The sequence below is a fragment of the Juglans microcarpa x Juglans regia genome, chromosome 4S (assembly GCF_004785595.1).
Source record: "Juglans microcarpa x Juglans regia isolate MS1-56 chromosome 4S, Jm3101_v1.0, whole genome shotgun sequence".
Taxonomy (NCBI): Eukaryota; Viridiplantae; Streptophyta; class Magnoliopsida; order Fagales; family Juglandaceae; genus Juglans; species Juglans microcarpa x Juglans regia.
In genome coordinates, this window is record NC_054601.1 from 26,312,513 (window position 1) to 26,325,264 (window position 12,752).

Sequence of the window (12,752 nt, forward strand, 5' to 3'; positions counted from 1 at the left end):
CTTTCTTTTAATTAGAAAGAGATAAAATATGATTGGACGTGGTCTAGATCGAAAGAGAACAGACACGTAAAATCGATCTTATAATATTTATTATTACACAATTTTTTTCAACTTCCTCCGCACTGTAAGAGAGAGAAGTGAGACTTTATTCTCCTTCGAACTATAAATGATATGATCCGACGTATCAAATTCGTCTCACATCTTTCTAGAATTTTTGTACCCGAGAATGGTCCTAACCTTAATTTTAGTAACGAGGCTATATGATATAAAACTAAATTTGTAATTATCAACAAAGAAGTCCATCAAAACTTTTGGTCTTGATTACATTAGGGTAGTTGAACATATCCATTACATATTTTACCATTTTACACCTTTACTGATATCACAGCCTTGCTATAATTTCAAAAATTCCCCAACCTATTTGGAAAAATCACCAAATAGTCAAGTAGTCAAGATTCAACCAAGTGTCAATCGATGCGCCACACAATGTGGGCTTCTTCAACCAAACAAAATATTTTTTTTTCGAGAAATTCTATTTACAGTCTCTAGAGACTATAATATGCAAGTCCTTTATTAAATGAAAAAAGTATCATTTTGATAAGAATATTATTGTAATTTAAAAAAAATTAAAAATAAAATTAACTAAATTTACAATGCAGTCTCTATTTAAAGACTGTACGTAGCATTGCTCTCTCTTCCTTCCAAATTATCAAAAGTACTAAACTTTATAATTTAGAAAATAAATTTTACATATCCGGTGATGCTATACCCATCGAAAATCCTTACCGAACAGTCAAAACACTTTAAATATTCTTAAAAAATATATAAAAGATATAAACTCATTAAAAAACATTTTCTTTCTTAACCATTAAGTAAAAAAAAAAAAAAAAAAAAAAAAGGTACAAAAAATCAGTGCCTTTACTAAGTGGAAATAGTGTTTTCCTTAACATAACAGCCAAAGCAACGCAGATCTTTTGTAGCAATTAATATCTTTTAGATCTCAGGTGAAACTTTTAACGTTTAAATCATTATTTTCAAACAGAAGGATACATATTTTCAGGATTGGGATACTAAAAAGGTCGATATGATAATATTGGAACACATCATCAAAAAGAAACTAATTCAAAGTCAGTTACACATTCAGATAAAGATAAAGTTCAACAACCATGTGAAGATAATGCTCAGCAACAATCATATGAAGATAAAGCAAATCACAACAGTAAAAAATAACATCTTATCTCATTTGAATATTTGAAAAATCAATGTATATAACTTATCATGTAAATAATAGATTATGTACAAGTTTACTCTATAAATAAAAGTCTAACATCCACCAAATTGGGTGAGACCATTACACTGAAACTAGTATGCAAATATTTTTCTTATATGGTACCAGAGGTACTCGACACCTGTCCACAGATCCTAATGGCCTCTCCTTCCTCAACTGCATCATCTTCCTCTCCCAACACTCAACCCTCTTCCCTTACCAATCTCTAGCATCTTCTAACACTCAAACTCACACTGAGAACTATCTCCTATGGAGAGCTCAAGTTGTCTCCTACCTCAAAAGGCAACAACTTTTTGGTTATCTTGATGAGAGTATTTCTTGTCCACCACCTCTTACCACCATTATTTCTCCAACTGGTCAAATCGATGTTATATCCAATCTTGCCTATAGTCACTGGTGCCAGCAAGACCAAATAATCCTACCTGCTCTTATATATTCCCTTTCCAAAACTGTTCTCGCCCAAGTAATTGGCAAAGAAACCTCTCATGATGTCTGGCTCCAACTTGAAACATTATATTCTGTCACCTCTAATGCTTGTATCACTCATGTCCGCATCCAATTTGCTTCTCTTAAAAAGGCAAATCTTTCCATTACGAACTCCTTTCAGCAAATTAAAAATCTTGCAGATACATTAAAAATCTTTAAATTTGTAGAAATACTGTTTATAGTTATGTAAATTCTTGAATATGGATAATCCAATACAGACTAATTTAAAGTCATATTACGTAAATATATATATATATATATGCATATGCAGATGTATAATCCAATACTAGTGCTCGGTTGATTTAAGATTATTAAAGTACAAAGGAAACAATTTGACCTTCAAGTGGATAGACAAAATGTTTTAAATAATAAATAATTTTTCTTGAAAATGAAAACATTTATCAGTACAATTCCTTATCCATGATATGGGGTTGCGAAACCACAATGTTACTTTCAAATTTAATTATTTAAATTTTACAATATTTAGTTTTTTTAGTAACACAAAATTTATTACTATAATATATATTTTTTTAGGAACTGGCTATGCCCCAGATTTTATTATTGTAATATTCTAACATATTTTAAAGAGTAAGTTTAGATACAATCTAAATCTTAAGATATATATAAGTTTTGCACACTCTGTAAGAGTACAAGTATCATTTGTCTATTTTAAATGCCTATGTTCCCTAAGCAATACATTCTTTTTCAAATGATTTTCTTATATAAAATGTATTATGGATCAAGATTTTGTTAATTTCTTATCCGAATTTGAAAACTTCAAGTGAAAAAGATAGATACATGAACTTAACTCTACATTTGTATCATTTTAAAATTCTCATATCATTTCAATTCATTCCCAAACATAATTCAAACACAAATATTTTAAAATTAATCATTACAAATTTTTTCAAACTTTAAGAAAAAAAAAATCAATTTTTTCAAAATTTCAAACAATATTTTCAAATATTCTAACGATATTTTAACTTTATAATATCTTTTATTTAATTTTTCCTCTATCCTTTCCCAAAATTTAAAAAAATTCAACTCAAACTATCTCATTCTATTCACAAACAATCTTATTAATATTTACAAAATTCTCATCTCGCTTTATCTCACACTCCAAATGTTGAAAAGTAATCATATATTCGAGATCAGTCTTAAGATACATATTTAAATTTGACTGTTCAAATTAAAGAGTAGTTTACCCAACACATTTTATAACATATTCACAATATATATTATAAACTAAGGATATTAAGATATTTTATAAAAATATATATTTTTTTAAAAATATTATTGTGTAAAGTATTATTTAATAGCATTGGCATTGATTTAGCCAAATACTTTTTCATCTTCAAATTTAGTAAATATCATCCATATTTACTATACATTGAATTAGCTAAATTGTTTTCATCCAAACTATAAGTTACAGTAAATTTATTATTCTTTTTAAATATGAAAAGAATTATAGTAAATCTAAAAGTATTTTTTGAGATTATTATATTATAGATATGAGATTTTTATTCATATGAGATTTTATCATTTATATACATATGAGATTATTATATTATAGATTGTTAGATTATGAAAATAAAAATGAATATGATTGTTGGAAGTTATTGAAGATTATAAAAATAAAATGTACATTAATTAAAAAAATATAAATAATAAAAAATAATAATATTTTATTATTATAAAGAGTGTGATGACTAATTCAATGTAGATTTTAAATTTTGAATAATTAGTTAAAAATAAAAAAATTATATATTAATTAAAATTTGAAGAATAAGATGGCAAGCTAATGTTAATGTTCTAAAGTGTTGCGTGTTAATCATAAATGAAAATGGAAAAAGGACTACGGACCCCACCTCGACTTGCACAACTACCGTTCTTCCCTCCATTTCAGCGTAGGATCAACAGTCATTGGAGCAGAGCTATATATACAAACAACCTCTCTTTTAGCCTGATCGGTCCAAACCATAGCTTCAGAGTTCTAACTACCCTATACTATCCACTTTCCAACTCTCATGTAACGCCATGTTGTGAATGCCAAATCCAACTACAGAATCCCAAAATGACTATGGTCGAAACCATAGAGGTTCTATCCCCAGTACTCCAAGGATCATCCTCTTCCTTTCTTAGCACTGGTACCATCATTGCACTCACCGGCTTCTTCGCGCTCCTCTGCGCTTGCATCATTATCGGTCATCTCCTGGAAGAGAACCTCTGGGCCAACGAATCCATCATCTCCCTTGTTCTGGTACTGGGAACCCTGTTTTTTATACGATTGGTTTTTGGTAAAATATGTGATTTGCTCAATCATGGTTCTTCTTGTCTTTGGCTATTGGTTGCAACTTGCGTATGTAGGGGTTGTGCTCTGGATTGGTGGTGTTGCTGGTGACCAAGTTCGAGAATTCGCACATATTAACCTTTAGTGAGGATTTGTTCTTCCTTTATTTGCTTCCCCCAATCATTTTCAATGCTGGGTATGATATCCATCTCTCTCCCTCTCTCTCTATTGGTCATTGTCATTGGTTCCCCAGAAGTGTATTGGATTAAATTTGGTTCCTAGCTTTCTGAAGTCCAAAAAAAAAAAAAAGAACTTGCTTGTACTTTAGATATATGCTATGTGGGCTGGACTGGGGTTCCGGAGTTGTTCTTATGGAGTAACTACGAACAAGTCATTAGATCTCAAATATGGTTTTATTTAATTTTTATTTCTGACTTGAATGTAAAATAGTCTTGATATTTGTGATTTGTGACATAACTTTAGTACGTGTTTCTTTGCAGTCTTTAGTGGTAACTGCTTTTAATTAACATTTGTGTTAGTATTTCCAAAAAACGTCCTCTTTCTACAACATGTACTGATTCTTACATCAAAGTATATTGATATTGGTTCTTGTTCCGTTTCCAGTTTTCAGGTCAAGAAAAAGCAATTTTTCAAGAATTTCACCACAATATTTTTGTTTGGAGTATTTGGTACAATGATTTCATTCTGCATTATATCACTAGGTAAGATCTGCAACCTTCAATCCACTTCCACCATTTTCTTTTTCTCTTCCAGATTGGAGCCGATATTTTGTCATATATTTGTCATATGATGTTCTATTTTTCACTCAAGACAGAGTCTAACTCTACCATTTTTGCCTTTTGATACTGTCTAGGTGCTTATTTTCTATTTAAAAGAGTTGGTGTGACAAACCTGAATATTCAAGATTACCTAGGTGACTAATAACTAATGTTGGGTCAGCTTCTTCATATAATGGTTGTCAATATTCTTTTTGCTGACTATCTTGTCCTCCTATATGTGCAGCCATTGGTGCCATATTGTCGGCAACTGATTCAGTTTGCACACTGCAGGTGCAGCTGATTATCCCTTCCTCATACTAATTTAGATATGGGCGTCAACATACGTCATTAATCCATGATTGTTTTCTCATGTCAAAGGTTCTCAGTCAAGATGAAACACCATTACTTTACAGTATTGTATTCGGTGAGGGAGTGGTGAATGATGCCACCTCTATTGTGCTTTTCAATGCAGTCCAAACACTTAACTTCAGCGATATTGATATTCTTACAGCATTAAAGTTGTTTGGAACCTTCCTTTACCTCTTCTTCACCAGTACTGCTCTTGGTATAGCAGTAAGTTGTTTCCTCATTTCCTCTCTCTCTCTCTCTCTCTCTCTCTCTTTTTTAAATTTCTGTCAGCTGTTCTAGATGCTGTACATCAAGTGCACTGTTAATAACCAAGCATAAATAAAGTTCAGGAATTGCATTGTTCTGGATTGTAAAAGCATAAGCTAAAATGTTAACTTGTGCAATACGTATGAAGACATGTCTTGGACTTTTATTTCTTTTGCATGGAAAAGGTTGGACTTTTATTTCTTTTGCATGGAAAAGGGCAGTGTTCATCCTTTCATAGGTACACTGAAGAAAGACTTGAGATTTTGACAGTTCTGTTCAGAATCGTAGTAAGCAAAACAAATTCTTCTGATATTTTTTAACACAGCTTCACTTCTTTCTTTCATTTTTAAATTTTTTATTGATGGGGTACAACTAAAGATTTGCATGCATATGTGAATGTTTCATATCTACGTGGTCTAAACCCAGGTGAATTTTCACATTTGAACTGAATTCTTTTCCCAAAAGCATTGAAGAATTCTGTCATTTGTTTGAATCAACAACTATTATATTGATTCACCAGTATTGCAGCCCATTGAAATATTTCCTTTCATAGACTTTTGAGCTCATATGTTTGCAACTTATTATCAAATCGGTCTTATTTTGGTGTCTTATTGGCTAGGTAAATCTTAATACACTGTTTATTGGAAAATTTCTGTTCATCTATCTTATAACTTGCTCTATGGTAATGTTTCAGGCCGGTCTTATAAGTGCTTTTATCATTAAGACACTTTACTTTGGAAGGTACAAACTAATGCATTACGCCTCTTTGTTCACAAAATTAATTGTTGCACCGTCTCTTCTACATTTTTCTTTTTATTGTTTCTGTAATTTGTCACCGTCACATGCATTCCTTAGTAGTAATATTGGATCTCTGCCTCTCTATACCCCCTGAGGGCCTGACATAATTGTGTGGTCATCCTGTCAGGTAAAATTGATGAATTTGAATCCCCAATTACATCACTTTGAATTGGCATATTATTCATAAATAGGTTCAAAATAGTTGCAACATCAAGTTTCAAACAAGAGTTGGATAACTTGAGGAATAACGCCATTAACGTGTATGATGATTCATATAGAAAGAAAAGGAAGCTTAAGAGTTAATTGCAGTGCAGAATTATATCTTTCCTACACATGGATAAGTTTCCAACTTCTAGTTGAGCTACACAACATCAGTCTGTGACCTAGGAAATTCTTGTACCTCTATCCTCACATCGTCTTTTGCTTGTCAGTAACTACAATTTATCTAGTTGTCCATTCTCACAAGTTGTACTCTCGTCTCCTTTTTGCCAACAAGCTCTATGTCTCTGTCCAGGATCTGATTCCTAATATCTTCAAAGGTGTGCAAATAATGTAGCTTCTCTCTCTCCCTAGATGAATATAATTACAAGCTTGTTTTACCTAAATGCCTAAATAATCATTAAAAGTTGGAAAAAAAAATGTAGCTAAAGGAGAGTGGTAAAAGAAAGTAAGGCCAAAGATTTAACAGCATCCATTCTCCAAGTTGAGATAAATGGCAAACGAATACCGTAGTCAACCCCATCTAGAAATCTGCCTCTTGTTGTTCTGGATCACATACTACTCTAGTAAATTAGCTTCTCATAATCAGAATTTTACTTATATTTACAGGGTTTTGCATTCTTGGAATGTAAGCCTGTGAATACCCTGACATTTATTGTTCTCCCACCACAGGCATTCCACAGATCGTGAAGTTGCACTCATGATGCTTATGGCTTATTTGTCATACATGTTGGCTGAGGTACCAAAGACTCGTGCTTTTAATGGTCATTGACACAATGGGTTAAACTAAATGTTCAATCCCCATTGACACAATGGGTTAAACTTAATGTTCAATCTCCTTTGATGGCCTCAAGGTGCATCACCAGTCCATCACATTATATCTTTATCTTGTGATGAATTTACATATTTTGGCTGGAATTTTGGGCGTTCAATTGGAACAGAATAAATTACAGTTGCTGAAAGTTCTTATTCAAGTCACGTCATAGCATCATTGCTTAACACTTGGTATGGGTATAGCTCAATGCACTATTTACAGAAGATATCAAATTCGACTGCAAAAATGAAAAAGAAATGATATGTGATAGGAAATATAACATTTGGTCAAATCAGAATATTTGGTGACTATGGATCCATTGCTTTGTTGTGAATGTCAGTGAAATTAATAATTTCCTTTCCTTCTTTCTTTCTTTCTTTCTTGCAGCTGTTCAATCTAAGTGGGATTCTGACAATTTTCTTCTGTGGCATTGTCATGTCTCACTACACATGGCACAACGTTACAGAAAGTTCAAGGATAACGACCAAGTAAGAACATAGTCCCTTTATCTGTTTTATGAGTGGATATCTGTATCATAAACCCAGACGACTGTTATCAGGAAATTGTAATTGTAAATTGTAAAGTGATCATATTATTGAGAAGCCCCAACCACAGCTGTTAAAATTACTAATAGTGCGGACACGAAGGATAACAATGCCTACAGGAAGAGAAAATCCTAAAATTTGTTAGTCTTTCTGTTCTTTATGTGGAGAGAGTCATTTTGGGGAATATGAGGTTCCATATTCTCAGTGTACATGGAAAAATATATCTCCATTTTGTTTAACTTCTTACTATTTCAACCAAGTCCATCCCTATTCATTGTAAAAAATCATCCTTACGCTCCTTAGAAACCTAGAGAAGGGTGTAGTAAGTAATAAATGCTTGTAAAACTCAATAACTATGCTAATGAGTGAAACTAGTCCATAAGCACCAAAAAAAGAAAAAAAAAAAAAATCACATCTAACAAATTGTACAGATGAGTACAAAAGAACCAGATCTAGGGTGCACCTACAATGAAAAGTGTGACCGGAAAAGAATGTAATCTGTCAGTATGAAATAGATAAGCACGAAAGAAAGGGTACTTGGTTTCAAACTGTGATTTTGACTCCCTGGTCATAATTCCTACTTGGATGAGTTAATATTCTTGCAACAACTAACGAGTTAGGCTGTAAAGACAATAACCATGAGTGAGTTTTATTTGAAAAATGAGTTCTATTGAAAAATCCTAACTTCCAAATGGTTTTATGATTTCAGGCATGCATTTGCAACAATTTCGTTTATTGCAGAAACTTTTATATTTTTGTATGTTGGTATGGATGCCTTGGACATTGAAAAATGGAAAGAAAGCAAAGGAAGGTAAATTTACAACTTTTCTCCTTCAGATTATATAGTTCACAGTTAGTTGCCAGTTTGAATATTGTTACAGATGAAGTGAAATGTAAGACTTACCACATTCAGATATTCGGTGTCCTGAATGCTGCCAATGCCATAAAAATGTGTTGCTGATATGTGCGTTTTAAGTGTTGCCATTATCCTTCAGAGAGCATAAGACCTAAGACATTGTTTTTCCTGTGGATGGACATTATAATATTAAATTTCATGTATAACTAGTATTGCTCTCTTTTCTTCAGTGCAGGAACTTCGCTTGCTGTCAGTTCAACACTGCTTGCATTAGTGTTGGTTGGAAGAGCAGCATTCGTGTTCCCTATTGCCAATATTACAAATTTAATGAAAAAGAGAGAAAATACAAAGATTGAGTTTCGACAACAGGTAATAACGGCAGGCACTCAAGCACTTGGCTATTGTTTGTTTATTCTAGTTCAAATTCTGCTAACATTTTAAAATATCAGTTCATAATATGGTGGGCAGGCCTAATGAGAGGTGCAGTGACTATTGCCTTGTCCTATAATCAGGTAAGTTGATGGAATTTCAAGTCCACTATGTTTGAATTATATGTTCCTTTGCAGATATTGACTTGTGCAATTACATGCAGTTTGCGAATTCTGATGACACATCAACGCAAGATAGTGCACTAATGATCACCTGCACTATGATTGTTGTTTTATTCAGTACTTTGGTATGTCATCTTGTATTTCTGATTTCAAGCATTTAAGTTAACCATAAGTGAACTATTTCTTGTCACACTAGCATTATCCACTGAACCATAAGTCATTTGTTCCTTGTGGCACATTAGACAGTGTTTTATTCTCCTCTGCTTATGTTTGGGATACCAGAAAACAGCCATTAAGGAAACAAATTGCCCTGAAAAAAAAAAATAACTAAGGAAATGAATCTCAAAAGGCCATTTCAAATTGTGTAAGAAATCTTCTTCAAAGGTTTTTCCTAGGGGTAAAGAAAAAGAACTCTATACTCCTTGTCCAATCATCTGTCACTCTCTTATTTCATTTTTGGATTATCTTCGCCAAATTACGCTGCATATTTTGTTGAACTTGTCACATTCTCCAACATCATAAGAGATTAATAAATAATAATATTTTTTTTTTTTTTTTTGCAAAACAGGTGTTTGGTTCCATAACAAAGCCACTGATAGGAGCAGTGCTGTTACGTCATGCAAAGCCTACAATCTCAGATGCAACTGATATTCCAAGTCAAGAAGACTTGAACATATTGTTCCTTGAAAGTGGAGATCCAAGTGAGCAAACCAACAATCCACTCACTCGCAAGAGCAGCTTAAGGTTGCTAATAACAAACCCCACTTACACTGTTCATTTTTGGTGGAGAAAATTTGATGACAAGTGCATGAGACCAGTATTTGGAGGACGGGGTTTTGTTCCATTTGTTCCTGGTTCCCCTACTGGTGCCAGAGATGAAACTTCTTGAATTCAAATGTTGATCATATAATTTTTTATTCCTTGTCATCTTGCAGTACAATAAAATGTATAATGAACCTGCAAGATGTAAATAAGCTGGACGAGGTATATTTTTAGAGAGATTTGCTCGAGAGTTTTGTTCTCTCTCTCTCTTTTTTTTTTCCTCTCCAGTTTTAACAGATATAGGGCCATAGACGCATAGTAAATAGGTTGGATTGATAATATCCCTAATGGCATTTATTTTTCTAAGCAAGTAAGCATATCATATGAACTAAAGGATTACAGGGCACAAGGTTTGATAGGGTGGGAGCCCTCTACAATCTTCCCAAAGCTAACAAATACAACATAAGAGAAATAAAAAAGAAGAGATCTAGAGCAAAAAATTTGGCTCCCACCCATTTTCCGCAAGAGGAAGCCGCTTGAAGCGATTTTTACATAATCAGATAAATAGATTATAAAACTATGGCTAGAAGTCGCAGTGGAGAGTTGTGTGCTACATTTTGTTGGTTTGGACTGGCTAAAGGAGACTTTCACGGCCATTTTAACTTGATCCTTGGTTAGAGAAAGCGGAAATATTGGATAGTAGCAATCGGAAACTGTGTTGAATCGCCAACAAAAGACCGTCATTAGTTGTGGCAGCATGTGAGTCTCACACGCAACATAAATGTGTACGCATCGCACTTTTGAACTATTTTCTTTTGTCTTTTGGTAGATCGACAGCTGGAGAATCTGGTGGTGGGGTGCATGTCGATCGAATGAGGCAGGAAGACAGCAGATAGTCATATTCGATGCTATGGAAAGAAAACTAAAGAAAGATAGAGAAAACAACCATAGAATAGATCCGGTGAAGCGCGGATATGGGGAGGGTGGGTGGAGCCGAAGCTCCAATCCCCCTCTGGCCAATGAATGGACAAAAATACCTGAGCAGTGGAGGGAGGTTTTTATGCAGAGAGAGAGAGAGAGAGATAATTATCAGTTTGGCATTTAAATGCATGTTTTTGTTGCTTTGTTTTTAAAATAAACATTTAAGAACTAATCACACAGGTCCAATTTCTCAATAACTAACAACATGCTTCCTCTCAAAGTGAGGTATATGAATCAATGGTACATCTAGAACCACGTGTTGCAAGAAAAAATATGTGCTTTTATTTTTTAAAATTTTTTATCTAATCATTATAATTTTTTTTAAATTTTCAAGCAAAACACAAAAAATAATTTAACTTTTTCATATTTCAAAATAAAAATTATATTAAAAAATTATATTCTAATCCTCTTTAAACTTTATAATTTTTTTATTCAACTTTTTTTCACTTATTTTCCAAAATCTCATAAAATTTTTAACTCAAACTATTTTACTACTATTCACAAATTATTTCATTACTATTTACAGATTTCTCATCTCATCTCATCTCATCTCATCTGTATAATCAAACGAGATCAAATATCAAAGTGAGGTATATGAATCAAAGCGTATATCTAATCCACGTGCTGCATAACAAAATATGTTCTTTTTTTGTCTTAAAGATGTCACAGTTTGCTAATTCTAAACTCATTTAAGTAGCTTTTACATCTCAGAGCCAAAGATATAATTGAAATATAATAGTTCTGATTAGAGATAAGAGAAATATGATACAAATTTGAGTGAAATGGAGATCACGAAATGGGATAGTATTAACACAACAATTAATGAAATAGTTGTTCAATAATTATTAATTATGATGCACATCTGAAACTAAAAAGGTTGTTTTCTTAGTTCAAAGGAGAACACTCCATCTAAGATAAAAAAGAAAAAAGAATGCCAACCAAGCAGCCTTGTTTGCATAATCCTTCCTTACCTCTGAAGTAGATTAATATGACCCCTAATCAAATAGATCAGAATCATCAACATGAAATTCTAACAATAAAATAAGATTGCACCTTCCAATTTATCAAATACATTTGAACCCTTGGAGCATTAGTACTGGATTCAACAAAATTTGACCAAAATTTGACTAGAAAATTCATTTTTATAAATTTAGCTAGCCACTTTTCAACAACATCAAATAACAAACTCTCTAAATCTATCATTATTCTATTAAAATATTAATTTTGACATTTTTATTTACTTTAATTCTAATTATAATTTGAATATTTATTCGTTTTTAAAAAATAAATATTAATTTTCTAACGTTGATATTAGATTTGAAAAAAAAAATTGGCATCAACTAATCATAATATTGCAGAACTAGAACTTGAAGCACTCTAGCAAGATGGTGCTTTTGAAGCGAAGAGGAATTGTCTGAAGTTGTGAGCTTGAGATTTTGGGCACTTCGTGTTTTTTAGACGAAGATGAATTTTATAGAGTTGTGAACTCGCGCGAAACAAATAGAACGTGAGAGAGAGAATTTTTTATGCCAAAATAATATCTGGCTAGCAACTTGGACTCAACAGATTTAGCTAGTGAAAATTATCAAAGTTAAAAGTATTGTAATTTTTTTGAGTCCATTACAGTGAATTTTTATGCAATTTAGTTAAAATTTTGACCAAAATATAATTTTGCTGAGTCTACTATTAGTGCTCTTATATGAACTTATACATTCAATCTAGTCTAATATTGACTTATGCTCTCCTAAAAACTTGGAGTTTATAACAA

The 12,752-nt window shown here is 32.4% G+C and overlaps 1 protein-coding gene across 2 annotated transcripts; it reads left to right on the forward strand.

Annotated features, from left to right (window-relative positions):
- Positions 1-3,683: 3,683 nt before the first annotated feature.
- On the forward strand, positions 3,684-10,240 carry LOC121262390 (sodium/hydrogen exchanger 1-like). 2 transcript variants are annotated; one of them, XM_041164851.1, is made up of 15 exons: positions 3,684-4,034; positions 4,142-4,260; positions 4,689-4,786; positions 4,939-4,998; positions 5,088-5,134; positions 5,222-5,267; positions 5,355-5,416; positions 6,153-6,199; positions 7,148-7,214; positions 7,677-7,777; positions 8,544-8,645; positions 8,921-9,059; positions 9,140-9,202; positions 9,283-9,366; positions 9,810-10,240. In XM_041164851.1, exons 1-15 carry the CDS (start codon positions 3,849-3,851, stop codon positions 10,128-10,130), a joined length of 1,542 nt encoding a protein of 513 aa, XP_041020785.1. In that variant the 5' UTR covers positions 3,684-3,848; the 3' UTR covers positions 10,131-10,240. The 2 variants fall into 2 exon arrangements, with proteins under 2 accessions (XP_041020785.1, XP_041020784.1); XM_041164850.1 differs by having other exon boundaries at positions 3,685-4,034; positions 5,222-5,416.
- The last annotated feature ends 2,512 nt before the right edge of the window (positions 10,241-12,752 follow it).